The sequence below is a fragment of the Myxine glutinosa genome, chromosome 1 (genome assembly GCF_964187855.1).
Source record: "Myxine glutinosa chromosome 1, kmMyxGlut1.1, whole genome shotgun sequence".
Lineage (NCBI taxonomy): Eukaryota > Metazoa > Chordata > Myxini > Myxiniformes > Myxinidae > Myxine > Myxine glutinosa.
Genome location: NC_136261.1, coordinates 189853148 through 189879308, shown reverse-complemented (window position 1 = coordinate 189879308; position 26161 = coordinate 189853148). Strand labels below are relative to the sequence as shown.

The 26161-nt window shown below is 44.5% G+C and overlaps 1 protein-coding gene across 1 annotated transcript; it reads left to right on the top strand.

Annotated features, from left to right (window-relative positions):
• The first annotated feature begins 20416 nt into the window (after nt 1-20416).
• Nucleotides 20417-24839, top strand: LOC137432248 (uncharacterized). The gene is made up of 2 exons (XM_068124018.2): nt 20417-21241; nt 23486-24839. The coding sequence occupies exons 1-2, from the start codon at nt 20526-20528 to the stop codon at nt 24267-24269; spliced, it is 1500 nt and encodes a 499-aa protein (XP_067980119.2). The 5' UTR covers nt 20417-20525; the 3' UTR covers nt 24270-24839.
• The last annotated feature ends 1322 nt before the right edge of the window (nt 24840-26161 follow it).

The window sequence follows — 26161 nt, the reverse complement described above, 5'->3', positions numbered from 1 at the left end:
GTAACTCAATTTGCTCGTTTCTCAAATTAAATTTCCCCATTAAAATGCATTGAAATGCTATTAATCCGTTCCAGCCCGCCAAAAACCACACCAATTTTTTTTTAAATATACAGTATACGTATATATAAATATCTCGCGCTTTCATCTGTATGCAGCATATCTCGCGAATATCTCGCGAATAAATATTTCACCTGTATGCAGCATACAAGTTGGCAGGATGGCCTGGACTGGAGGTACGCACACTTGACTCTAAACTGTCCAGCCTGGGTTTGAATCCCGACCCAGCTATAACCTGTCATGTCGGTGTTTCACAGGCAGGGTGATTCATCAATGTGTGTACCGCTAAACTGGGCGCCCCGTTTGCGTCCCATTAGTTGTTGGATGTGTTACATATTTATGTGAATGTATGTGAATTACCATTCAGGTCTTTGCTTATCCGTGTGTAGTATATTAAGTTGTTGTGTAGTTGTTGTGGTTGGAGGGTCAGGAGCCCTTCTGAGGGAGTGGCCGGAAACGGAAGTGACCGGAAACGGAAGAGAAAAAGACACGAGGAAAAAAGGACGAGGATTCTTCTTCCTCGCCCCGCTCCGACAAAAGGTGGGATCGACCTTGCGCTGCGTGGAAAAGCGGCGTTCCGATCCGAAGCCTGTCTGGCGAGAGGAATCACCGGGACGTGTACCTGCCCGGTGGAGACGGCAAGTTGACGTGGGGCCGTGCATCGACCCCGCATCTGGCCTCGTTCGCGGCACCGTCCAAACAGACGCGTGCGGGTCACACGTTGGGGCCTAACGCGCCTTGCAAGCGGCGTGGGGTTTGGCTTGCTTTACCGTATCCGCTTCGCGTGGCCACGAGGGGCTGCAGCCACGGTGCCTGGTACGATACCTGCCCGGTGGAAACACGTCCACCCGGGATTCGTTCTACCGCCCGAGTGCGGTGACGGCGACCATCATCTTGGTCAGGAGGGGCCCAGAGACATTGTGCGGGACCGAGACCAAAAGGGTGTCGTGAGTACTCACCGGGACACACGTATATAAGATGGCCATCTTACTCATAGGAAAGTGCTTGTGAATTGGGAATTGTTGATGGTTGTATATGGTTGATTGCTCGGGGAAAATCTCCGTGGTTGTGTCATTGCAATTGTATGGTCATTCCCATTGAAATATATCCTTGAACGTCAGTTGTCTCTTGGGTGAAATTCATATGGATTGCGTGGCGAAAGCGCATATATAATACAGCTTTCTGGCGAAGTTCCTCTCACGGTCCGGGGGTCACCGAGACCAGGTATTCACCGAGGGGACCACGTAACAGAATTGGGGGCTCGTCCGGGATTACGATTTGCGGTTTCGCAATTGGGTCTACGTCCGGGATTTAAAATTGTATAAAATAATAAAATAATAATTTTTTATTAATTAATTATTAATTGGTAATTTTTTTTTTTGAGAAATTGGGGTAAAGTCTTGGGTGAAGGTTAACAGGTGTTAACGATAGGCACCATGGCGTTTGTGGCACAGAACTTTGGGGTAACCCCGAGTGAGGCACAGTTCCGAGCGTTGCTAAAGTCGGACCTCTTGAAATTGGCCAAACATTTTAACTTGGAGGTCCGAACTAATTTGAGGAAGGCAGAGTTGCAGGCCACGGTGATACAATCTATGGTGGGATTAGGAACATGGGACGAGTTAGCCTGGGAGTGGCTACCCGAAGAACCAGAAGACGTTGAGCTCCGGAAACTGGAGTTGCAATTACGGAGCCAGGAACGGATTAAAGAAGAAGAAAGGAAAGCAGAAAAGGAAAGAGCAGAAGAAGAAAGGAAAGCAGAAAAGGAAAGAGCAGAAGAAGAAAGGAAAGCAGAAAAGGAAAGAGCAGAAGAAGAAAGGAAAGCAGAAAAGGAAAGAGCAGAAGAAGAAAGGAAAGCAGAAAAGGAAAGAGCAGAAGAAGAAAGGAAAGCAGAAGAGAGGAGGGAAGAGAAACAAGCGGAGGAAAGGAGAGTGGAACGAGAACTCCAGGAAAGGTTAAAAGAAGAAGAAAGGAAAGCAGAAGCGAGGAGAGAAGAGAAACAAGCAGAGGAAAGGAGAGTGGAAAGAGAACTCCAGGAAAGAAGAGAAAAGGAACAAGCAGAGGAAAGGAGAGCTGCAAGGGACCTCGAAGCAGAGGAGAGAAAAGCGGAAAGGGAATTAAAGGAACGTGACATGGAGCTTCAGCAAGAAATCAAATTCAAGGAGCTGGAGTTAATGAGAGAACGGGGAGAGGCACCACCCTTGCTGACGGGGTCGACACCTAACCAGAAAACCTGGGATGTGGGCAGACATGTGAGGCTGGTTCCACCGTTCAGTGAAAAAGAAGTCGCGAAATTTTTTCCACACTTTGAGAAAGTGGCTCGACAATTAAACTGGCCGGAGGAGGCATGGACCATACTCGTGCAAAGTGTGCTGGTGGGGAAAGCTCAGGAAATTTATTCGGCGCGACCAATGGACCAATGTGCAGATTATGAGGTACTGAAGAAGCACATCCTCAAAGCCTATGAGTTGGTTCCGGAAGCTTACAGGCAAAAATTCAGGAATGCCAGGAAGAGGGAGAGTGAGACCCATGTGGAGTTTGCCAGAGTGAAAGAAAACATGTTTGATCGGTGGTGTGAGTCAAAAGGAGTCGGGAAAGACTTCGAAACATTGCGGGACTTGATCCTGGTGGAGGAATTCCAGCAGTGTGTCCACGAGGACATCAAAGTGTACCTGCAGGAAAAGAAAGTACCGAAGTTGTGGGACGCAGCCACCATGGCAGATGATTATGCCTTAACCCACCGAATAGGGGTCCACGAACCTAACTCCTCGCCTAGATCTCCGCAGGGGAGGTGGGGAACAGCAGGTGCGGAGAACGACCATACATGGCGGCGGCCTCGAGATGATTATGGGGACAACTATGATACCCCACCGGTTCGAAATCAGAGGGATGCGGGCCCAAGACAAACTTATAGTTCGGGGGGGGCCCGAGGCAGACCCCGAGTTTTTCCTCCGGGCCTACTTGCGCGTTTTGCAAGAAACCTGGACACTTGATGTCCAGTTGTTACCTCATGAAAAGGGACAACCCAGAGCGGAGTCCGACTATTACAACTCCGAATGCGATGGCTAGCGTAAGAAATCGCCATCAAAAGGGTTACCAACCATTTATTGCAGAGGGGTTTGTGTCACTGGATGGAGCCTCGACTAACCGGAGACCGGTTAGGATATTGAGGGACACAGGGGCCCATCAACCTTTAATGCTTGAAGGCATTTTGCCATGGTCCGAGGAGACGGCAACGGGGGATAGTGTGCGTTTACAGGGGATCGGGGGCGGTGTTAGTGCTCCCCTTCAGGTCATCCAGTTGGAGTCCGATTTGGTGTCAGGACCGGTCACCGTCGGTTTACAAGCCACGCTTCCTGTAGAGGCTGTATCTGTGGTTATCGGGAATGATTTGGCCGGGGGTCAAGTTTATGGTAACCAGAGGGTTGGTAAAGAGCCCAGCAGGGAAAATAACACCACACCAGCTCGGGATGGCGACAAAAGTGCCAAGTTATTTGTAGGGGGACTGAACTTCAAAACAGAGGAAGAAGTTCTGACCTCTGTCTTCAACAGATATGGGCCGCTGGTGGAAGTGCGGTTGGTAAGAGACTGGGAAACGCAACAGTCAAGAGGGTTCGGCTTTGTCACGTTTGCCAGCACAAAAGACGCCAGAGAGGCAGAGAAGAATTGGAATGGCAAGGATTTGGAGGGTCGGACCATAACAGTAGGGAAGGCATTTCGTAGGCGTCGAGAGGTCTACAGGAGAGGACAACTGGGCGGTAGTTTTGGTGGTGGCCGCAATCAATATTATTATGGAGGCTCCCTGAGTTACAGCAGCTCCCGAAGGAAGGATTGTCAAAGTAGTGGCCGAGAAGGAGACCGCTATTCAGGGGACTACAGGGACAAGTGGTCCCACCATAAGTATTAGGGAAGTTCTGAGAAGTTGAAGCACTGAAGGCGGCGGAGCCGCCGAGCCAAGATTCCTACACGAATTAACCGTGAACGCCGTTCCTAAAGGCGTCCATGTAGTGAACTTTCATGCACGGACGAACCGTGAACTCCACGTTCCTCAAGGCGCCCATGTAGAGAACTTTCCTGCACGGACTAACCGTGAACTCCGCGTTCCTAAAGGCATCCATGTAGGGAATACTCGGCTTGGCCTCCCGGAAAAAGTGCTATCGAGTTGCCAAACTTTGGATCTTTGATCAACCCCTTAACCTTCATTCCCAAGAAACTGACGGTCAAAGTCAGAGGGTTGAGTTATCTGGTTTGTTTCTCCAAATTGGCCGGCAACGAAAGTTTTCGCTGGGTTCAAACTTTCTTTCTTGAAGGGGGGGAGTGTTACATATTTATGTGAATGTATGTGAATTACCATTCAGGTCTTTGCTTATCCGTGTGTAGTATATTAAGTTGTTGTGTAGTTGTTGTGGTTGGAGGGTCAGGAGCCCTTCTGAGGGAGTGGCCGGAAACGGAAGTGACCGGAAACGGAAGAGAAAAAGACACGAGGAAAAAAGGACGAGGATTCTTCTTCCTCGCCCCGCTCCGACAAAAGGTGGGATCGACCTTGCGCTGCGTGGAAAAGCGGCGTTCCGATCCGAAGCCTGTCTGGCGAGAGGAATCACCGGGACGTGTACCTGCCCGGTGGAGACGGCAAGTTGACGTGGGGCCGTGCATCGACCCCGCGTCTGGCCTCGTTCGCGGCACCGTCCAAACAGACGCGTGCGGGTCGCACGTTGGGGCCTAACGCGCCTTGCAAGCGGCATGGGGTTTGGCTTGCTTTACCGTATCCGCTTCGCGTGGCCACGAGGGGCTGCAGCCACGGTGCCTGGTACGATACCTGCCCGGTGGAAACACGTCCACCCGGGATTCGTTCTACCGCCCGAGTGCGGTGACGGCGACCATCATCTTGGTCAGGAGGGGCCCAGAGACATTGTGCGGGACCGAGACCAAAAGGGTGTCGTGAGTACTCACCGGGACACACGTATATAAGATGGCCATCTTACTCATAGGAAAGTGCTTGTGAATTGGGAATTGTTGATGGTTGTATATGGTTGATTGCTCGGGGAAAATCTCCGTGGTTGTGTCATTGCAATTGTATGGTCATTCCCATTGAAATATATCCTTGAACGTCAGTTGTCTCTTGGGTGAAATTCATATGGATTGCGTGGCGAAAGCGCATATATAATACAGCTTTCTGGCGAAGTTCCTCTCACGGTCCGGGGGTCACCGAGACCAGGTATTCACCGAGGGGACCACGTAACAGATGTTAAGGATCTGTGTAGTGTTCTGGGCCCTGTGCTATTTCTGGTCTTCATCAATGACCTCATCGAAATGACCTCATCAATGACCCATCGAAAACCTTGATATTTTCTACCCCCGGTAATTCACCCCAGAGTCCTTGCAGTGTTCATATGTTTTATTCCTCTCCCACCTCCCCCCCAAGTCCTCCCGATGTCCCTGCTCTCAAATGTTGTGTTTGTGTCCTTCCCCCTCTCTCCCCATATTGTCTGCCGCTCCCCTTGTTTTTTGTGTTTTGTGTGTCGGTTTGTCTTTTTGTGTGATTAATGTTAGCTCTTTCACGAGCCTCGATCTTGTATACAAAAAAAAAAAAAAAAAAAAAAATCACCGTGTCTTCCACAAAGAGAAGGCGAGCTATCGCCGGCACTCTGAACAAGTTGTGGCCTGGCATGCTCTTCTCCTCTGCCGTTATATACGTCCTCCTCGGCATCTTTTTCCAGAAGAGCCCTGTCTCGTCACAGTTGAAGATTTGCTGGGGGATGTATCGTTTGGCTTCTATCAGTTCGGCAAAAGTTATAATAAAATCGTCAGCTGCCTTCACATCCGAGCTTGCTGCCTCACCATGCCTGACGACGGAGTGAATGCCGGTCCTCTTCTTCTTCTCAGTACTGCCCTTGGCACTCAATTTCTTAGGACCCATGGTTAAAACTAAGAAATTTTCCAAAATAACCAAAATGCGAAAACAAAGCAGCAGCGATATACGGCAGAGATGCTTGCACGGCAAGATAACCACGTGACCGGAACCCACCTGGTGGCGGGTGGCGTAAGCTCGTAACTCAGATCTCGGCTCGCATCTCAAAGCAATAAACTGCCCGAGCGACGGCTCGTATCTCGGAAAACTCGTAAGTTGGTGCACTCGTAAGTCAAGGTTTCACTGTATATATATATATATATATATATATATATATATATATATATATATATATATATATATATATATATAAATATATATATATATATATTGTCGTGTGGACTGCTCTCAGTTAAGACCGAGAGTAAGCCACGGATGGAAACGAGCGTTAATGAAGGCGTTCAGTTCAATTGATGGTGGATGATACGTGAGGAGGAGGAAGAATACCACCTCACCTGAACGGCCAGCGCAGGCGTCTTCACCCTGCAATTTAACTCAACCTGAGGTGGAATTAAAGTGTAGAAAAATAAGATTTATTAAATGGAACCCGAGAACAACAACGCAATGGTAAATAAATGTCCTAAATCGGGACATCCCCACACCAGAGTTAAACACAAACACAAGGGAGAATTACAAAAAGAACTGCGTCATGTGGTGTGAGCTTATCTCAATCTGGCTGAGGTGCGTGAGGTATCGTCAGGTCCCGAGCTCATCATCCGAACGCGGATCCGGTGTTATTGGGAGGAAGGCCTCGACGCGCCCTTCTTCAGGCGCTGCTAGGCCAACGTACGCCGCTGCACGGTAAGCCTCGTTTGCACGCTCGTCGCTCGCACGTGAGGTCCCGTACGCGAACGTAGGGAAGGAGGATCGTCAGCGCTCCACCGTCTCTCCGCCGTCCATCGTCGCCCAAAAAGCAAGGGTCCAAAACGGGAAGAGGTCCAACGCAACAAGGGAAGAGAAGAAGAGGAAGAGTACAGGGAAAGCAGAAGGTCCAAGCGCAAGGAAGAAAATGTCGGTCTCTCATCACTTTTTATCAACCCAAGTCATCTCTCTCTCTCTCTCTCTCTCTCTCTCTCTCTCTCTCTCTCTCTCTCTCTCTCTTTCAATCAGTGCGTCGCTTCTTGCTCGCCCCTCGTGTCCTCCAATCCGAGGGAAGCTTCTTGCCCCTCCCCTGGCCAATCACCAGTCCCTTCCTTACTCTTACCCACATGGGTTGGAGGTGTGCTCATTTACCAAGCGGCTAGCTAGCGCTGGCCAAGCCAGCCATTCCTTAAGGGTTTTGAATGGAGTGCTTGCTCGAATGCCTTAACCACTTGGCGATCTCTCCACAGAAACTTGGTAAATGAACACACACCCAATGTTCTTGAGACCCGATCATAGAGAGACTGTAATCCATATACCCCAAAGAAAAATGACCTTTCCTGCCGCTCTCGAAGTGAGCGGATGTTTACGCCGTAATGACATCATATACGTAATGATGTAGCATGACTGCCGGACACAAAACTTCCACTACTTTAATATATATATATATATATATATATATATATATATATATATATATATATATATATATATATATATATACATGTATATATTATACATATATATATATATATATATATATATATATATATATATATTATATATATATATATATATATATATATATATATATATATATATATATATATATATATATATATATATATATTATATATATATATATATATATATATATATATATATATTATATATATATATATATATGTTATATATTGAACCTCCAGTAACGTTGCAGTCACTACAAAGGGATTAATGTTACGATTAGATTTCCTATAATAATAACGTTACGTTATTATTACGAAAATTATATTACGTACAAAAAACCGAGGTGAATTCCTTACTTCTGCTTTTACACCGCTTCAATGCATCAACATTCCATTCACGACATTGGGATTAAAGTGTCATGGTTGTATTTACCATAATATTATTATTACGATGAAAACGATATGACTGAAACAATACAATGTATTAAGAAAGCTGGGTTTAATTTGTCCGAAGCGGGTGGTGAGTCATAACGCCTAAGGCCTATACGTACGGTATTGTTGGAAGATCCGTAATGCCGATGCTTTCGATATTTGATGGTCATTTTAACAATCGGTTTGTTTGTGTTTCACACTGAATGAAAAATGTAAAGGTAGAGCATGGCGATTGTGATATATGACAGGTTCAACAATATGTTCGGCATGAATGACATATAAATCAAAATGACGGTGCATGGAGAGTCAGCCGCAGCACTGCCGTAATGCCATCAGACGTATGCACATCACTCTGTCATGTGACCATATTCTCAGCTCTGATTGCCATATGTTTGAGGGGGACATACATACATACAGACGGACAAACACTGTTCTAGATGGCTCTGACCGATGGGCTATGCCGTAAAAATTGTGTTGCAAAACTTTTTGGGAAACCCTCATGTATGTATGTATACATATACATATATATATACTGTCCATATATATACATATATATATATATATATATACATATACATACAAACATATATATACATATATATAAACATATATTTATATATACATATACATACATATATACATATACATACATATATATATATATATATATATATATATATATATATTTTTTTTTTTTGAGAAACAGGCAGGAAATTCCTGCGAGGGGCCAGTGTGAAAAAATTCTGCCTCAACCCAGGACTCAAACCCAGGAACCTCATCACTTACGCGGTGACAGCCCACTGAGCTATTGAGTCTCCGGGATATCCTTAGAGATTTCTCACACTAACACTGCAAGCTTTATAATGGCCGATGTCTTACGTGCCGACTCGGCAGACCCCGGATGTGAGTGTATGTACGTATATGTTTCAACATATTTCAACATACACCTATTTGATCTTCATTTCAACAATATTGATAGATAAAGGTGATATAATATAATAAATATCATGAAACATTTACATTTTGTATTCTATTGTATAATTTAAATAAACTTTCATGTAAATTTTGCATGTGGAAAAAGTAAGTACACCCTTGGCTCTAATAGGTGGTATTGTCCCCTTTGGCAGAAACAACATCAAGTGGGCGGATCTTATAACTGTCTTCCAGTCTCTGACATCGACTGGGAGAAATTTTTGCCCACTCCTCCATCCAGAAATCTTTCAGCTGTGCGATGTTTGAGGGGTTTCTTCCATGCACAGCTCGTTTCAAATCCCCCCACAACATCGTGATGGGATTTAGATCCGGGCTTTGAGTTGGCCATTCCAGAACCCTCCATTTATTTCTTTTCAGCCATTCCTTGGTGGATTTACTGGTATGTTTAGGGTCATTGTCATGTTGCAAGGTCAACCTTCGGTTGAGCTTCAACTTTCCGACAGATGGCCTCACATTATCCTCAACCACCCTCTGGTACAATGAAGAATTCATAGTGGATTATATGATGGTGAGGTGCCCAGGCCCTGATGCAGCAAAGCTGCCCCAAACCATAATATTTCCACCACCATGCTTTACAGTTGGTATCAGGTTCTTGTGGTCAAATGCTGTCTTTGGTTTTCACCAAACATGTCTTCTGGTACTGTAGCCAAATAGCTCTACCTTTGACTCATCTGTCCAGAGCACATTGTTCCAGAAGTGGTGGTCTTTGCCTAGGTGTCCATTGGCAAACTTTAGTCTTGCCCTGATGTTATTTCTGGACAGCAAAGATTTCCTCCTGGCACACCTCACATGTAGATCAAATTTGTGCAGCCTCTTTCTAATGGTAGACTCGTGCACTTTGACATCAACAGTGGCAAGAGCTACCTGTAGGTCCTGTGATGACATTCTGGGGTTCTTCGAGACTTCATTCAGCATCTTGCGGTCTGCTCTTGGCTGAACTTGCTGGGGCGGCCTGGACTGAACAAGTTGGCAGTTGTTTAGAGTCTTCTCCACTTGTCGATGATCTTCCGGACAGTCGAATGATTGATTTCAAATTGTTTGGACATTTTTTAAAATCGCTTCCCAGACTCGTCGGCATCTTTAACCTTCTTTCTGAAGGCCTCAGAGAGCTCTTTTGATCTAAGCATGGTGACGCGGCACACTTCAACAACAAAGAGCAAACGAAACTAAATGTCTGAGGTTTAAATAAGACAGGTTCCTCCAAGATCCTCTCTGACGATGTTCTAATCATTTGCACCTGAGCTGGTGCACCTGATTCTAATTTTAGGTATTTGAAGCAGTGATAAATGTAGGGGTGTACTTACTTTTTCCACAAGCGAAATTTGCATTTATGTTTTTTAAATTATACAATGGACAACAAAATGCAAATGTTTCATGATATTTGTTATGTTATATCACCTTTATCTATCAATGTTGTTGAAATGAAGATCAAATAGCTGTATGTTGAAATATGTTGAAAAAGTCAAAACTTTACATGGGGTGTACTTACTTTTTCACGTGAATGTATGTTATATATATATATATGTATATATATATATATATATATATATATATATATATATATATATATATATATATATATATATACATATATATATATATATATATATATATATATATATATATATATATATATATATATATATAAATATATATATATATATATATATATATATATATATATATATATATATATATATAAATATATATATATATATATATATATATATATATATATATATATATATATATATATCTGTTGGAACCCATCTGTGGATCGGTCCCATCGGCCGATGGGTCTGACCCATCTGTGGATGCATGAGAAATGACAATGCAGACCCATCGGCCGATGGGTCTGCGCCATCTGTGGATGTGTTGTTCACCTTGAAGGAATGTGTGGACAGAATGGTGCTCTTCAATCAGGTACACAGTCATTGGAATTACATGTGGTAGGAATTTAACAGAGATGATTTTTAAACGTTTAACAGATTAAACCACATGTCACGGACTGCTTTATAAACATTTATGACATCAATTGCTTATTTTTAGGTTCAAATAAACATACTCATCCACCATTGATGCATAGGAAACACAGATGGGTTCACCTTCAAGGTGAACAACACATCCGCAGATGGCGCAGACCCATCGGCCGATGGGACCGTTCCACAGATGGGTTCCAACATATCTGTGCAGTGTCTGTGTTGTCCTGTGTTGTCACTGAACTACTTTCTCAAACTTTTGTGAAATCGTACCAAACTTCTGGAATGCACATATCTCTCCCGTCGGTATGTCCTAAGGGTATTACTTTTGAAAAAATTTCCTTTTTTTTTTTTTTTGGGGGGGAATCTTTTTGGGAATTTTTTTTTTTCAACTTCAATTGTTTATAAAATGTGATATCACGTATATTACAAATACATTTGTGCAAAATAATTGTTTGAATTATGATTGGTTTAAACCATGACAAAACGGCAACTCGGGTACAGTCATTTATCTATATATCGACACATCTGGGCAGTGTCTGTGTTGTCACTTAACGACTCCCTCAAACTTTTGTTTCCGTGGTTGTGAAGTGTTTTTGATAACATTGTGGTGGTTTTGAATCACGTGGTGGTGAGGTATTTTGAATTATGTGGTGGTGAGGTGTTTTTAAATGACGTGGTGGTGAGGTGTTTTAATATCACATGGTGGTGAGGTGTTTTTAAATCACATGGTGGTGAGGTGTTTTGAATTACGTGGTGGTGAGGTATTTATAATTACGTGGTGGTGAAGTGTTTTTAATTAGGTTGTGGTGAGGTGTTTTGAATTATGTGGTGGTGAGATGTTTTGAATTACTTGGTGGTGAGGTGTTTTTAAATGATGTTGTGGTGAGGTGTTTTTAATTTTGTGGCTGTGAGATGTTTTTACTACGTGTTTTATGACTGCAAGGTGTTTTTATTACGTGTTTTATGGCTGTGAGGTGTTTTTATTACGTGTTTTATGGCTGTGAGGTGTTTTTATTACGTGTTTTATGGCTGTGAGGTGTTTTTATTACGTGTTTCATGGCTGTGAGGTGTTTTTATTTTCGTGGTGGTGAGGTGTTTTTATTACGTGTTTTATGGCTGTGAGGTGTTTTTATTACGTGTTTTATGGCTGTGAGGTGTTTTTAATTTCGTTGTGGTGAGGTGTTTTTATTACGTGTTTTATGGCTGTGAGGTGTTTTCATTACGTGCTTGATGGCTGTGAGGTGTTTTCAATTTCGTGGTGGTGAGGTGTTTTTAATTTCGTGGTGGTGAGGTGTTTTTTTGTGTGTTTTATGGTGGTGAGGTGTTTTGAATTACTTGGTGGTGAGGTATTTTGAATTACGTGGTGGTGAGGTGTTTTGAATTACATGGTGGTGCGGTGTTTTGAATTACTTGGTGGTGAAGTGTTTTGAATTACGTGGTGGTGAGGTGTAATCGTCCCAATCTTCCAGTCTGCACCTACCCCTCCCAGTGCTATATATGAGTGGGGTCACCCGTGGGAATCCCATGGTCATGGACGTGTGTGACATTCCGACATATTGAGTTAGATGCTGCACCTGCACATTCAGTTTCACAAAATGGTTACTGCCAATTTATCAGATCCACAAATAATGTAATCTACACAATGTATTTACTTCTGATAACATGTGAATGCATATGCGTGCACATGGGAAATACAGTTTGAAATGTGGGATTACATCTCATGTAAAATGCGACTTTAAGAGCTCAAATCCTCTCCTTCCCACATCACACACACGGGGGAGAGTGGGTCACACCCGGGGGAGAGTGGGTCACACACATACATAAACACACAAACACACACACACACACATACACACAAACACATACATATATATACACACACACATATACAAACACATACACACACACATACACACATACACACACACTGCACTGGGGAGTGGGTCATTCCCTCCATACACACATATATACACACACATACACCGCCCTGGGGAGTGGGTAACCCACAGGGCGAGTGGACCACCCATGGGGGGGAGCGGATCACCCATGGGGGGGGGGGTGGGGGTGGGGGTGTCACACATGGGGGGTGGTGGGCTCCACACATGGGGTGGCGTGGGTCACACACCGGTGTGGGTGGGTCACAAACCCACAGAGGGGGGGGGGGGACCACACACGGGGGGTGGTGGGTTACAAACGGGGGTGTGGCGTGGGTCACACACGGGGGTGGGGTGGTTCACAAACCCACGGAGGGAGGGGGGGGGGTCACACACGGGGGAGTGGGAGAGGATCACGACGTTCATTGGTGTCTCTTTCTATTCCCTCATTCTTTCATTCATTTTGAAAATGGCAGTTACAAATAACGCTCATGCAACTCGTTGAGACAGCGCTGACATAAAGAAGCAGGAATGACCACCCACATGCCCCACATTACGTAACCTTGAGCTAAAGACAGCTCGGATGCACAAGACGCATATGGAGCACATTCTGACGTCGAGAGCAACTCGCACCAAGAACCTGACAAAAAAACGCGATGATGCCGACTGGCAGCGGCCACTTCCGCAGGGATTATAATCCTAATTATCAGACCAGATCATTTGCCGTCTGTGTTTATTTATATATTTTACATATGTGAATTACATGTCCATGCACACGTGAAATGGAGTTTCTTTATTAATCCTGGATGTGTATTGTGTACACGTTTGATTCAGCCTTGAAAACTCATGCGAAAACCCAAAAAACATTCTTGAAGATTTCACGATTTATTTCCTCGAGAAAAAAATCTTCTTTGGGGGGTGTATAATCGCTCCGAGAAACAGACATTGCCTGGTGAGTGGGTTGTTGAAATCAAAATGTTGTAATTGTTGTTGTAATTAATATATCTCGGCAATTTCCCGTGTGTGCGTGAATTTTCTCAATTATTGCTGAAACCGAGACTAAAACCATCGATAAAAATGAAATCACATCGTGAATTACAGTCGAGATAAAGGCTTATGTTATAGGCCTTTGAAAATGCATTTCGTTCTATAAACGGAAACTTTCATCGGATTTTCTTCCCGTTTTTTTTTCAACCGAGTCTAAAACCATGTTAGCGACTGTGAAAAATGAAATGAGATATCGAATTTGACTTGAAATAAAACTGTGACAGAGAGCAAAACACCATGGGCCTAATTAAACAGGCCTCAAAGCTATGCGAGTAAATAAAATGGTGGATATTTGTTTTTGAAGCTTCTTCCAGAATGGGTGGAGCTACTCTCTCAACGGAGGAAATCACACCCCCAGACAGACGTCCGACAGACAGACAGAATCACCGATGGAGAATATTATATATATATGTATATACAGTCATACCCCGTTTTATGCCATTTCGACCAACGTCAAATCCGACTTTACGCCATTCTTATCGAGTAAATTTCAGTTCAGCGAACGTCATTATGTGCGACTTTACGTCACTCCTACATCATCATCTCCTTTATCTCGAAGGAGGAGAAGACCATGCCAGGCTACAAAGTCGCGAAGGAGCGGCTAACGCTAATGCTTGGGGGTAATTGCACCGGCGACTTCAAGCTGGAGCCGTTCTTGGTGTATCTTGGTGTATCATGTGTGTGACTATGAGGATGAGCTTTAGGCACAAATGAGGAATTGAATGAGGATCTTTGGAATAAACTTGGTGAAATGAGGCATTGGTCGAGAATGGTTGTGTGTGTGAGAATCTGGTTATCATTGAACTTGGTGAAATGAGGCAATCGTCTGGGAATACAGGAGAAAGTGTATGAGTGGTGTATTGAGGACATGTGTAATGGTGTTGAGTGATTGACTTGCATGGGGTGCAAGTGGATAAATGGAGAGAATACTTGGTGTGTGGGAATAAATGGTGTGTGGAGTGATTAGTGTGGATTGAGTGGTGTGGAGTGCAAGGTGCGAAGGAGTGGATGGGGGAGGATGGACCCCTTCACGAATACCCGGGGAGGGTAGCTTAAAGTTAGGTAGAGGGAGTAGGTAAATTGTTTGGAAATTGACATCTGTGGTGCAGGGAGTAGCAAGTTGTTGTTGATGCATATCCTTGTAAAGAACCGATCAAATTGTGCATGTGCACATGTGCATGGATTTGCAAATGCCTGCCTGTACGTTTTTGAAGTTTTTGTTCAGTGGCGGAGGTGCGCAGGTAAGTAGACCTGCTGGGAGAGCCACACGATCCAGCCCCGAAATTGTGCGAGGGCACAGATGGAAAAATGGGGGGAGTGAGACCCCAAAATTGGGAGAGCACCACAGTATGGGCAATGGGAATTGGTTTTTAGAACCACATAGTGTAAAGTGACCAATGGATTGGCAGGGCAAGACCCCGGGTAGAGTAAAGAGTTAATGTCAATTAGAGAATAGTTAGGAGAAAATCTCTTCGCACCATCCGCATCCACTCACCAAGGTGATAGGACTCCACACCGGGTTTTGCAAATGTTTGGACCTTAAGACGCATCTTGACGTGGGTGAGACATTGGGTTCATTCCATCCCTTCCTTCTTGGGAGGGATTGAATACGATTTTGGTTGAGGGGAGATATGGGGGATGATACAGTAGAGACGGATTTGTAAATTGTGTAAATACGGGGAAGGGCAAGGGTAGTGTAGGCTGACATGGGGGGGTGACAAACGAGTAGGGACGAGCTTTCTCAGCTCGCTCTCCGGCGCCCTTCATATCGCATTACCTTGCATTGTGTGTACCCTTGCACCCTTTCCCCCCGCTAACCTCTGCTTTGTCTTCCTTCCCCACTCATGGACCTATGGTCTTTTGTGCGAGGGGAGTGTGCAGGTGCCCTGAGCGGTGCGGCCACACTCTTGCTGCCTGCACCCGGCTGCCTGCCTGCCTGCCTGCACAGATACACCATATGGACCACATGTTCTGTGGCCTGGCACCTTTGCTGGGGCAGACCATTGCTGCCAGCAGCATCCTACTTGCAGACCACTGTTTTAAGTGGCATCAATGCCATGCAGGCGGACCACCTACGCTGGCCCTGCTGGCTGGCCAAATAAAAAAGCGGACGCGGTTTGTGCCCTTTTTATTAATTAACCTTTGGTGTGCCCAAACAAAGATGGTAAACTTTTACGAGGGCACACCGAAGAACAGCAAGTAAGAAGAAAATGCAGCCAAGATCCATCGGCCCAGCAGTCAAGACAAGCACAAGGCGTCATCCAGAATGATTGAAATGTGATGAAGGGCATTTTTGATGATGGTGCTTTGTGTGCATTTTATTATTTAGGTGCATATGGGTGTATGGTGTATCGCTGCAGTGCAGTGCAATTGGAATTTCCCCTTATCATAATCTTTCTTCTTTTTCCCACAAAAGACAGGTCCTGGGTTATAGTTGTAAATAATTAGTAGTGTATTGTAAATAACATGCTCCCCACCGGCTTTATGTGTAGTTTGAAAATAATTCCGTAATTTGGTTAATTGTGGGTGTGAGTCGGTTAGATAGGACACAACGCAGCAGGTGGGACATATCTAGTGTTAAAACTGTCGCACTCAGGGTGAGGTTAAATGCAGAGGGAAACTACACCTAAGTGTCACATGTAGATGTAAAAGTAGTCCTGACCCAGGTTTCGGCTCGGAGCGAGCCTGGCAAAAGGAGGGGTGCAGTGTTGCGGTTTTGAGAATCCACACAGATAACATCATTAAAGGTTAAAGGTAGCACCCCATAGGTAGGCCACAAGCAACACGTAGGTCACCTTAGGACATTCGTTATTTCATAGTCTGTGTTTAGATAAGGCCATTCCCTGTAGTTGCATCTGCGTTGTGTCAAACAAATAAGAGTAGGCCCCTCGTCCATTTTGCAGCCTCCCTCCAAGCGATGCCATTAAGCGCTCTCCCGTCTGCGCCCCATCGGCCCTCCCAATTTGGTACGCTCCTTTGCCAGCAGCCTTCGCTGCCCGTGGGCTCGCTCAACCCAGCCAAACGCCATGAGGTGAGGCCCGAAAAGGGGGCGGAGTGCCAGGATGAAGGTGCGGCCACGTCAGCCGGCCATCAAGGCGGAGCCAGTAAGCCAACACCAGCCAACCAGGGCTGAGGTAAGATCGCCTGACAGGGCGTGGTTGTGGCTTCGAGAGCGTTCGCTGGCTTGGGTTATAAAAGCGCGCACGCAAAGCCCTTGAACAGGACTGTGCGGAGAGGACTCGCTGGCGCTGATTACAAAGGACTCGTGAGGAAAGTGCAGTGTGTAAAGGACTTACAGAGCAGCGCTCATTGCGAAAGGACTGGAGCCAAGATTGGTACTACAAAAGAACTGGCATGAGAGTTGAGTACGGAAGGGAGAGACGCACTGTGGCAACCCGCTCTACAAAGGGCGAGCGCGCGGCACGCATTGCCAAGAACTGCAGCATGCAGGACATTGGGGAGGGGGCGCTTGGAGCAAGTAAGACCGGTAGCGCGAGTACAAAAGCACCGGTACACCAATTACGTATGCCAATAGCCCAGCTTACCTTTCCCCGTCACGATAATTGTCCGATCGCGCTACGCTACGCGGAGAGCTGCCTGCCGGGTTTCATCGCCTGGTATGGGTCGAGGACAGGAGCCTGGACACCATCACCGGACCTTCCACCCTACCATCTGCATCCCCGTGTGAGTCTGAAGTCTGAGACCGAATCTGAGAGCGATCGGGCCCGTGTCCAGGGAATAGAATAAGACTGTCTAAGACTGCCCTGTGTACTTTTCCTTCCTCTTTCTTTCTTGTATATTCTTTCTTTTCCTCTTCTTATCTGTACATAATTAATAAACCAATCTGTTCTTCCTATTTTCCTGGTTTCCTCTCAATCCGATCGTATCAGTCTCTTCTCAATTGGGTAAGCATGGCACGATTAGGAACCGCTTAGAATCGGGTCTAGTCCTTGTTAACGGCACGAATCGCGGCTCGCTTCGCTCGGTGTGTCCACTATCGCTGTGGTTCGTGCGGGAGTTATTTCCTTGCTACACGGTTGGTGTTAGTAATTAGGTAATAGGACTAATTCGACCAACAATTTAATGGATTTCTCTCATCTCCCCTTCCTGTTCTGGCTGGAGTTCCCCAAGGTAGTGTTCTGGGCCCTGTGCTATTTCTGGTCTTCATCAATGATCTCTCCGACTCTCTGGAAAATCCTCTCTATCTCTTTGCTGATGACTCAACTATCTGCCGCTCCATTCCTCATCCCTCAGATCGGCAGTCTGCAGCCTCCTCATTCTCTGCAGACCGGGAAAAAATCACAGACTGGTCAAATAAGTGGAACATGTCTTTCAATCCTGACAAATCGCACACTCTTACAATGTCTCTCCGAAAGGACCGACTGGAAAACCCTCCCATCTACTTTCTCAACAATCCTCTCCAAGAAGTTCTGTCGCTCAAGCTTTTGGGTCTCACTATCTGCCATGATCTTTCTTGGGAAAACCACATTTCCAAGCTGGACTCCAAAGCCAGTCGCCGACTGGGCATCCTCTGTCGTGCGAAGTCCTTCCTTGGCACACCTGAGCCCCTCACCACATAAAAGGCTTTCATCCACAGCTCAATGGAATACTGTTCCCCCCTCTGGGCTGGTGCTCCTGCCTCACACCTAGCTCGGCTTCACGCTGTTGAAACCAAAGCTTTCAGAATCATTGGAATCTCCTGCGATGAAGTTAACTCCGAGGGCCTTTCACTCACTCACCGCAGGCAGGTTGGTGGTCTTTCTGTCTTCGACCGACTCCTCTCCAGCCTGGCTCCCCCAGCTCTCTCTGTGCTCTGTCCCCCCAATATTCCTTCAGGTCGCACAAGATCTGCCTGCAACCCTCTTATGGTTAAACTGCCAAAATATAGGCTCTCTGCTCACCTTCACTCTTTCATTCCCCTTTTCTCCCGCCTCTGGAACAAACTCCCCCACTCCCTTCAATCCCACTCCTCCCTCCAGGCCTTCAAAACAGCTCTTCACCGCCATCTCTTATCTTCCTCCATCCAAAACCTTGATCTTTTCTACCCCTGCTAATTCACCCCAGACACACTTTTTTTTTTTTTTTTTTTTTTTGGGAAATTCCAACTTCTTTCCTGGAAGTCCTTGCAGTGTTCATATGTTTTATACCTCCACACACACACACACATATATATATATATATATATATATATATATATACATACATATATATATATATATATATATATATATATATATATATATATATATATATATATATACATATATATATATATATATATATATATATATATATATATATATATATATATGTATATATATATATATATATATATATATATATATATATATATATATATATATGCTATATATACATATACAAATATTATACGATTCTGGAATTTGCAATTTGTTCAAAGTGGAGGTCATGAGTCGACTGCACTTTCCGAGGGACTATGTGGGATCTTTAACATCCACCAACGACCATTGCTAGCAGACATGTCCTTGGGCTTAATGTCCATCCGATGGTAGGCCCACAAAATGAGGCAACTCTCTGCATGCGAAACGCCAGGGTGACAGTTCGTAGGTAGGTTGAGGTTTGAACCCAGGACAGTTCAAAGGTGAGTTTATTTGCATCAAAGCCTCCAACTTTATATTTCATATAAATACGCCTATATCCTCTGGTGCAGCTTCCAGAATATCGGCAAATAATCAATATTCATCAGTACGTTCCCTTGCCTGGTGTTGGCTTAACGGTTAAGGTGGCTGGTTTGAGATATTAGGATCTTGAGTTCGAGCTCCTCTCCTGCCGCTGAATTAACACCAGGTGGGTTGACTCAGCCTGTCATCCTTCTCAGGTCGGCAAAATGAGTACCAGCTTACTGGTAACTGGGGCACTGCATCAGCGGCACAGCTGTGCATCCAGAAAAGGACAACAACACTGTATTCCTTAGCCGTAACTCCCTGCCAAATGATCGACCTACAGCATTTTATGGCAAGCTGAAACCTTTATCATTTATTCTACTAAAAGTATTCCTCATTTAAGTAAATGATAAGGATATGCGTTCGATATAGCCTGGAAAAGTGTTTAAATTACGAGAAATTCGAAAATATTCCATGGAAAAATGATCTCAGTGTATTCCTAAAACCTCTCCCTTATGCACAAGAAATTCTGGGATCTCGGAGTGAAGCCGAGTTCTTTCTTTGACGTTGAGCCCAGTTGATGGACGAGTTGGACGCAAACCTTATTGATGGACGAGATGTGAAGACCAAACAAATGCGATAATAATTGAGGAATTTTATTGGTGTTCTCAGATCTTTGGAGTTATTTGATTACGAGTTTCCTTTTCCCATGGTGAATAACATTCTCGCCTTTGAGATAGATGGTCCTGGTGGAACGTGCTGAATCGGTAGAAGAATCGATCAGGCTATGGAAAGTGGTCCTTCGTCAGACTTGTTTGGGCAGCACGTACCCAGGTCGGTCTTTACTGCTATGGAGGGGGGCGGGGGTGTTTATGTAGTCACCGCCAATCATCGCTGCGCAAATTCACACGTCACTGCCCAACCTGCGGAGGGAAAGGAGGTGGGAAGGGCCAAGCTCCATGTGAACCGAACCTCCCGGAACCGTGTGGAATGGGTGGAGGGTAGATGCCGGGCTGGAGGAAGACGGGGAGGTCAGGGACGTTGGAATGGCCTCTATATCGGCTCCTCGAGGAGCTCGATCGAGCTCCACGCGAGCTATGGATGTGACAAACGCAAAGTGCGCACCGCAAGAACAGTGTCTCGCGGAGCTGTCCCCACTACAGGGCGCCGCCCCAGCTCTCCCCACGCTCGGAGAGGTGCTACCGATGGCACCCACTCCGACCCTGCACTTCACACCTGAACAGGTGGTTTGTGTTTGCGAGACCCTACAGCAAAGTGGTCATGTGGAGCGCCTAGCGAGGTTCTTGAGTGCTTTACCTCGGGGTCCTCTGCTCGAAGAAAGTGAGAGCGTGCTCCGGGCGCGCGCACTCGTAGCTTTCCACCGGAGTGACTATTCAGATATCTACAACATCCTAGAGAGTCGCTGCTTCTCTCCGTCAAGTCACTCCGTGTTGCAGCAATTGTGGTACAAGGCACGCTATGCGGAGGCAGCAAAGGCTCGCGGGAGGCCGTTGGGGGCTGTCGAAAAATACCGACTTCGGCGCAAGTTCCCATTGCCGAGAACCATTTGGGATGGCGAGGAGACTGTGTATTGCTTCAAGGAGCGCTCACGTCAAGCTCTCAAGGAGTGCTACGAGCGTAACCGGTACCCAGGACCTACTGAGAAGCGCGAGCTGGCACGACTTACGGGCCTATCGCTCACCCAAGTGAGCAACTGGTTCAAAAACAGGCGTCAAAGGAACCGTGGTTCTTCCGCGAAGAGGTTTGTCTGGACCAAGTCTGAATACGTGAACCTCTCCCCTTCCCGCCTCCATCTTCCGACCAACAATATCATCACTATGGAACTATTCCTTTCTAATACAGTTTTCTCCTAAACCTGATAGGACTGTCACCATACTTTTTAAAGTTCCTATAAACCCCCTTAGAGAATTTGCGGGAAAAATAAACACAAATCGTTGCATTTCTCCCCAAGAAGAAACCCGTGCTCTCTTTTAAAGTGCAAAAGTATTTAATGGTTTACAAAAGGGTGCTTTTTAAACTTTAAAGTCATCCGGTGAAGCTCATGGAAGGCGTATGAACTTTCAATGAGTTTACTCCTTTTTTTTATGAGGTTGCGGGACGCTGTGTTTGTGGTTTTTGTCCTACATCTGCTATACGAGTTAAAGATCAGTTTGACACTGTGGTGTGTTTTATACACAATGTAGAGTGAACTACCTGCATGATCTAAGCATACCTTTCATTCGGAGCAAAAGTGGTTGACCAAACTACGGTAGGGCTCCCTTCAAACACGAATCATGAATCCTCCTATAGAGATTCATTTTAATAAAATAATAGCAAAATTAAAATACTGTATACTAAATGAGTCCATTTTAAAGTATTCATTTTTTGTGGTCTTGTATACATGAGTCTAACAGACGATTCATTTTTCAATGAGAGTCTCCTTTTTACGTTACCGCATGCGTTTGATCGCTATATAACCGAAGTTGCTTTTGACCTGTCATCTCCTGCGTTTGATTGCTCGCGGTAATTGGATCCTCCTGAAACTTCCGTCTGTGGCAGCGCCAGCAGGCATCGAGCACAAATCCCTCAGGGAGGACGTGAAGCTCGCTTGTTTTATTTTCAAAATACACTTCAAAAGATTACACCAAGTTCTTCACAAGAGCAGCCTGTTGGGCCGGTACCCTGGACAAGTTCTAGATTCCTTCGGGTCGATAGAAAGTACAATTGCCCCATAACTACTCTTCCTAGTCCATTTCTAACTTCATGCTATCTCACTCCCCTTCCTAGTCCATTACTAACTTGCCCTATTACTACCCTTCCTACTTTGTTATCGCATAAAGCGATGTGAGGAGTGTGTTGTCAACAGGAACTCGAATCGATCTGCATTTACTCTCTATCAAAAAAAATTACGTAAATATTTTAAACAAGTCTCAATGATACCTTGAAAAAAAAAACCCAACAACCTTGAATTTAAAAACTTTTACGAAGCAGTCTGTGCAGATGAAAGCCAATGCACCAAGCAAAGGATGGCAGGTTTTAGGAATAGTCAGGTTCACCATGTTTTTTCGTTAAAAATTTTTGGAGATTAGCAAAACTATACATTTTTGGAATATTCAGAGCATGAGGAATCCAAAAATTAATGTTTACATTTGCGTAGACACCTTTGCGAACATGACACTCAGGACAGTGATGAAGATCTGTAAAAGCATATTCCTGAACGGTATAGATCTCGTAGATCCTGTTTATGGGACTTATAGTTCAATCTGATACTAACAAGGCTGCTTTCTTGCTTTATAAACCCAAACCTATAACTTCAAAGGACTTGCAATATAATGTATTATGTAATACAGTTATATCACAAATATAAAGACAATGGTTTTCAATTACCTTTGTTCGTTGCTTTTCTACTATTTTGAGGCCTTTATTGGATTCCTTAACCCAGAAAACATAGGATTAGCATATTTAATTAAGTTTCTAGGTTGACTAGAAGCCGAGATAGCGCAAAATATGTATTTTATGGCGGCCATTTTGAAAATCCAAAATCTGTGTCTGTGCAAATGCCAACATTGATTTTCGGATTCTCCATGCTCTGATGATTCCAAAAATGTATAGTTTTGCTAATCTCGCAAAATTTTGAACGAAATTATATTTGTTAACATAGTGAACCTGACTAGAACGTTTCATTTGCCATCACCACTTCCCTACTTCACACATGTGCAGTCCTGGAATTGCCTTTGTGAGATTTTAATCCATACAGATTCAGATCTTTCATGCATTCGAAGAGGAGAAGCCCTAGGAACAGCCATTGCTATGTGACCCTACACATAGCAGTGTTCATGGTTGGCGTTGAATAATTATCACGTTGTAGCATGCATATACATGCACTTCTAAATAATCTTCAACCCGGAAACTCCACCCTCTCGCAACTTCCCACGCATGCCTCCATAACTGTTAAACCACTTCTAACCATTTCGCCACCAACCCCTCACTCTTGTGTTTGCCGCAGCGCTTTGAGCACCGGTGTCGTCCCGCTCGAAGATGCATCGACAAGAGTCAGTGATGAACTTGAAGACTCGTCCTTCTCAGAGGCGGATGCAGACGGCCACTCTCCGCGGAATGGCATGGTGGCATCGGAAGATCTCACCGTACAGGTCGGGGGCCAATGCGGTGGAAGGGTGTTCGGTTCTCATGAGCAAGTCGATGGCGTTCAATTTTCCGGGATCATTCCTTTCATCCCAGAACCAATTTTTGAGTCGCATCTCCCGCAAGCACTTTTGCAGCAGAACTCACGTCCCACTTTGTTGCATCTTGAGAATGGAGGAGACTTTGTACGTCCTGGTCATAGTGTTATCTTCAAAGGACCTCCTGGTGGTCAGCTGTGCTACAGCAGTGCGTTTGAGAGATGCGACTCTAAACTTAGCTACGGTACAGCGGCTGCAGCTGCCACGGAATCCGCAGGTGCTGACAGCACGCTGGAGGCTCCGCGGGAGGCGGCCGGAGCCAGGGTCACAGCGTTCCGTGCCCTCCCCTGTTCCACGACCCCCTCGTCAATTGCTGGAATTAGCGTCGGGGATGCTTTAGCCGCCGCTTATCAGCTCACTTTTGGTGGACTCTCTGTGACGCAGGACGTGCGGGAAGGGGAGATGCAAAACGGCGCCGATGAGTCTTCTTCGATCACGGTGGTGAATCACGAGATGGTTCAGGTACTACAGGAAGACCTTCTGCAAGGAGATCGGCAACTGACAGAGTTGCAACCGGTTACCCTTGTGGGGCAACTTTCCCACAGTTGATATCTAAACTGGCTGAGAGTCCTCTGGTCTATCAGCTTTGTCTTGTCCATATGTACAGGTTTTGCACGGATCTTTAAGAATCTTGATGACTCGTCACAATATGAAATCGATTTTTACAAAACCGTGGCATTTTGAAATGAGGACAAAATGATTCTCTCTTTTTAAAAAATACCTTTTTACACTAATTTATCTTGTTAATAAAAAAAACCGTTTACATCGATTTACAACATTTTTGTGCATTTCAATCCCTGCGTGTTCATAACGGGTTATTGAACATATAGGTTCATGTATTTCTAATTTGTCAACCATTTGATTGAAATGAAAGTTTGTTAACTACACGATTGTTGCTGTAATTTTTTTTTCTCATTTGTATTTTTACTGTGATTATTTATTTATCGCTCCCATGAACACGATGTGCCTTGAATTTTGAAAATTGCCATGATTTTCTCGTTCTTAATATGGAGAAAATCACTTTCCATGATTGGTACTCTATTCACCTCCTTTCAGCTTTGTGACAAATATTTTGTACTATACAATAAATTCACGAGAGTACCTTTTTCATTGAATGATATTCCAGTGGCGACTTCACAATTTTTGGAAAAGGGGATACGGTGGGAGGATCAGTGAATCATTGAAAATATAATAAGACAGCATACAAGTGCAAAGATTCTCCGGCACTTAGATGTTAGATTCGATCTGAGAAAGGACGATCTGTATTGAAGAAGATTTTAATGTGGACTCACACACTCACTCACAAACAAATTACTACAGCCTCTCCATTCCATTCAGGAACGGGCAAGGCTAACAAATATGTATCTGCGATATTTTTAAAAATTTAACATTTGTATATTGTACAAAATATTGTTTTTATCAGCTGTGAGCGAAATTACACTTACAATGTATACAATGGCGCATGAGGGTTTGCTGTTCAGTTTGTGACCCAAAAGGGAATATTACAGCAGGCAATATTTTTCAGCTTACGAGGTTAAAATTACGTCATTGCAGGACAGCTCACAGGTATTTGCACCCAAATTTGAGCTGTCTATCCTGGTTTCGAATCCCGACCCAGCTATAAACTGTCACCCTGGTGTTTCGCATTAATGGCAAGGCATCGATATGTCCGCCATTGAGTTTGAGGACCCATTTACCACCACTGGTTGTTGGTGGTTAAGCTACTGGCTACATGAAGGACGCGTCATCATCACTGGTCGCTGGCGGACGTTAAACATCCCAAGGTTTTTTTTCGTGAGTAGTACATGAGTTATTGTTGCCATTTGAAACAAATTACAAATTTCTGCCACCTTCAGTCGAACGTCAAACCTGGCCAGCCTGCACTCATTAAAGGCCCTAAGTCTCATCTCTGGCTAACCCCAAATTGTAGGGGTAATCGAGGCTGTTGTAGTAGTAGTAGTAGTAGTAGTAGTAGTAGTAGTAGTAGTAGTAGTAGTAGTAGTAGTAGTAGAGGAAGAAAAAGTTAAAATTGTTAAAACGTTTTATACAAAATAATTGGTTCTCGTTATTTAATATGTTTGGCCATTGATGGACTTCATGAACATATCTTACAGTTTTGCAAGGGGAGTTTGGGAAATAAGCAGTCTTCTCCTTTTATAAAAGGATAATGAAAATAAGGGTTTATTATTATTGTAATCACAATAGTTGCGATTGTTTTAGACTGAAGCTTCATTCACTTGACTATTAGGCTGGTGAGCATAAAACTCTCCATCTTTTAAAGAACTTTAATTGGAAAAAAAAGTAACAAAGAAAAGATAAAAATTACATGAGGGCAAGTCAGGTTTTTATATTTTTATGAAGCTTTAACACCAACATAGGACTTGTATTCCAAGGCCACGAGGAAGGCACTCACTGCTGGGGAAAGTTTTTGACTGGTTGCA

Bases quoted from the DNA above. Each gene is read 5' to 3' on its own strand.
- LOC137432248 (XM_068124018.2), top strand. From the start codon at position 20,526: ATGGCCTCTATATCGGCTCCTCGAGGAGCTCGATCGAGCTCCACGCGA. The intron at 21,242-23,485 runs GTTTGTCTGGAC...TGTTTGCCGCAG, and splicing joins CGTGGTTCTTCCGCGAAGAG to CGCTTTGAGCACCGGTGTCG.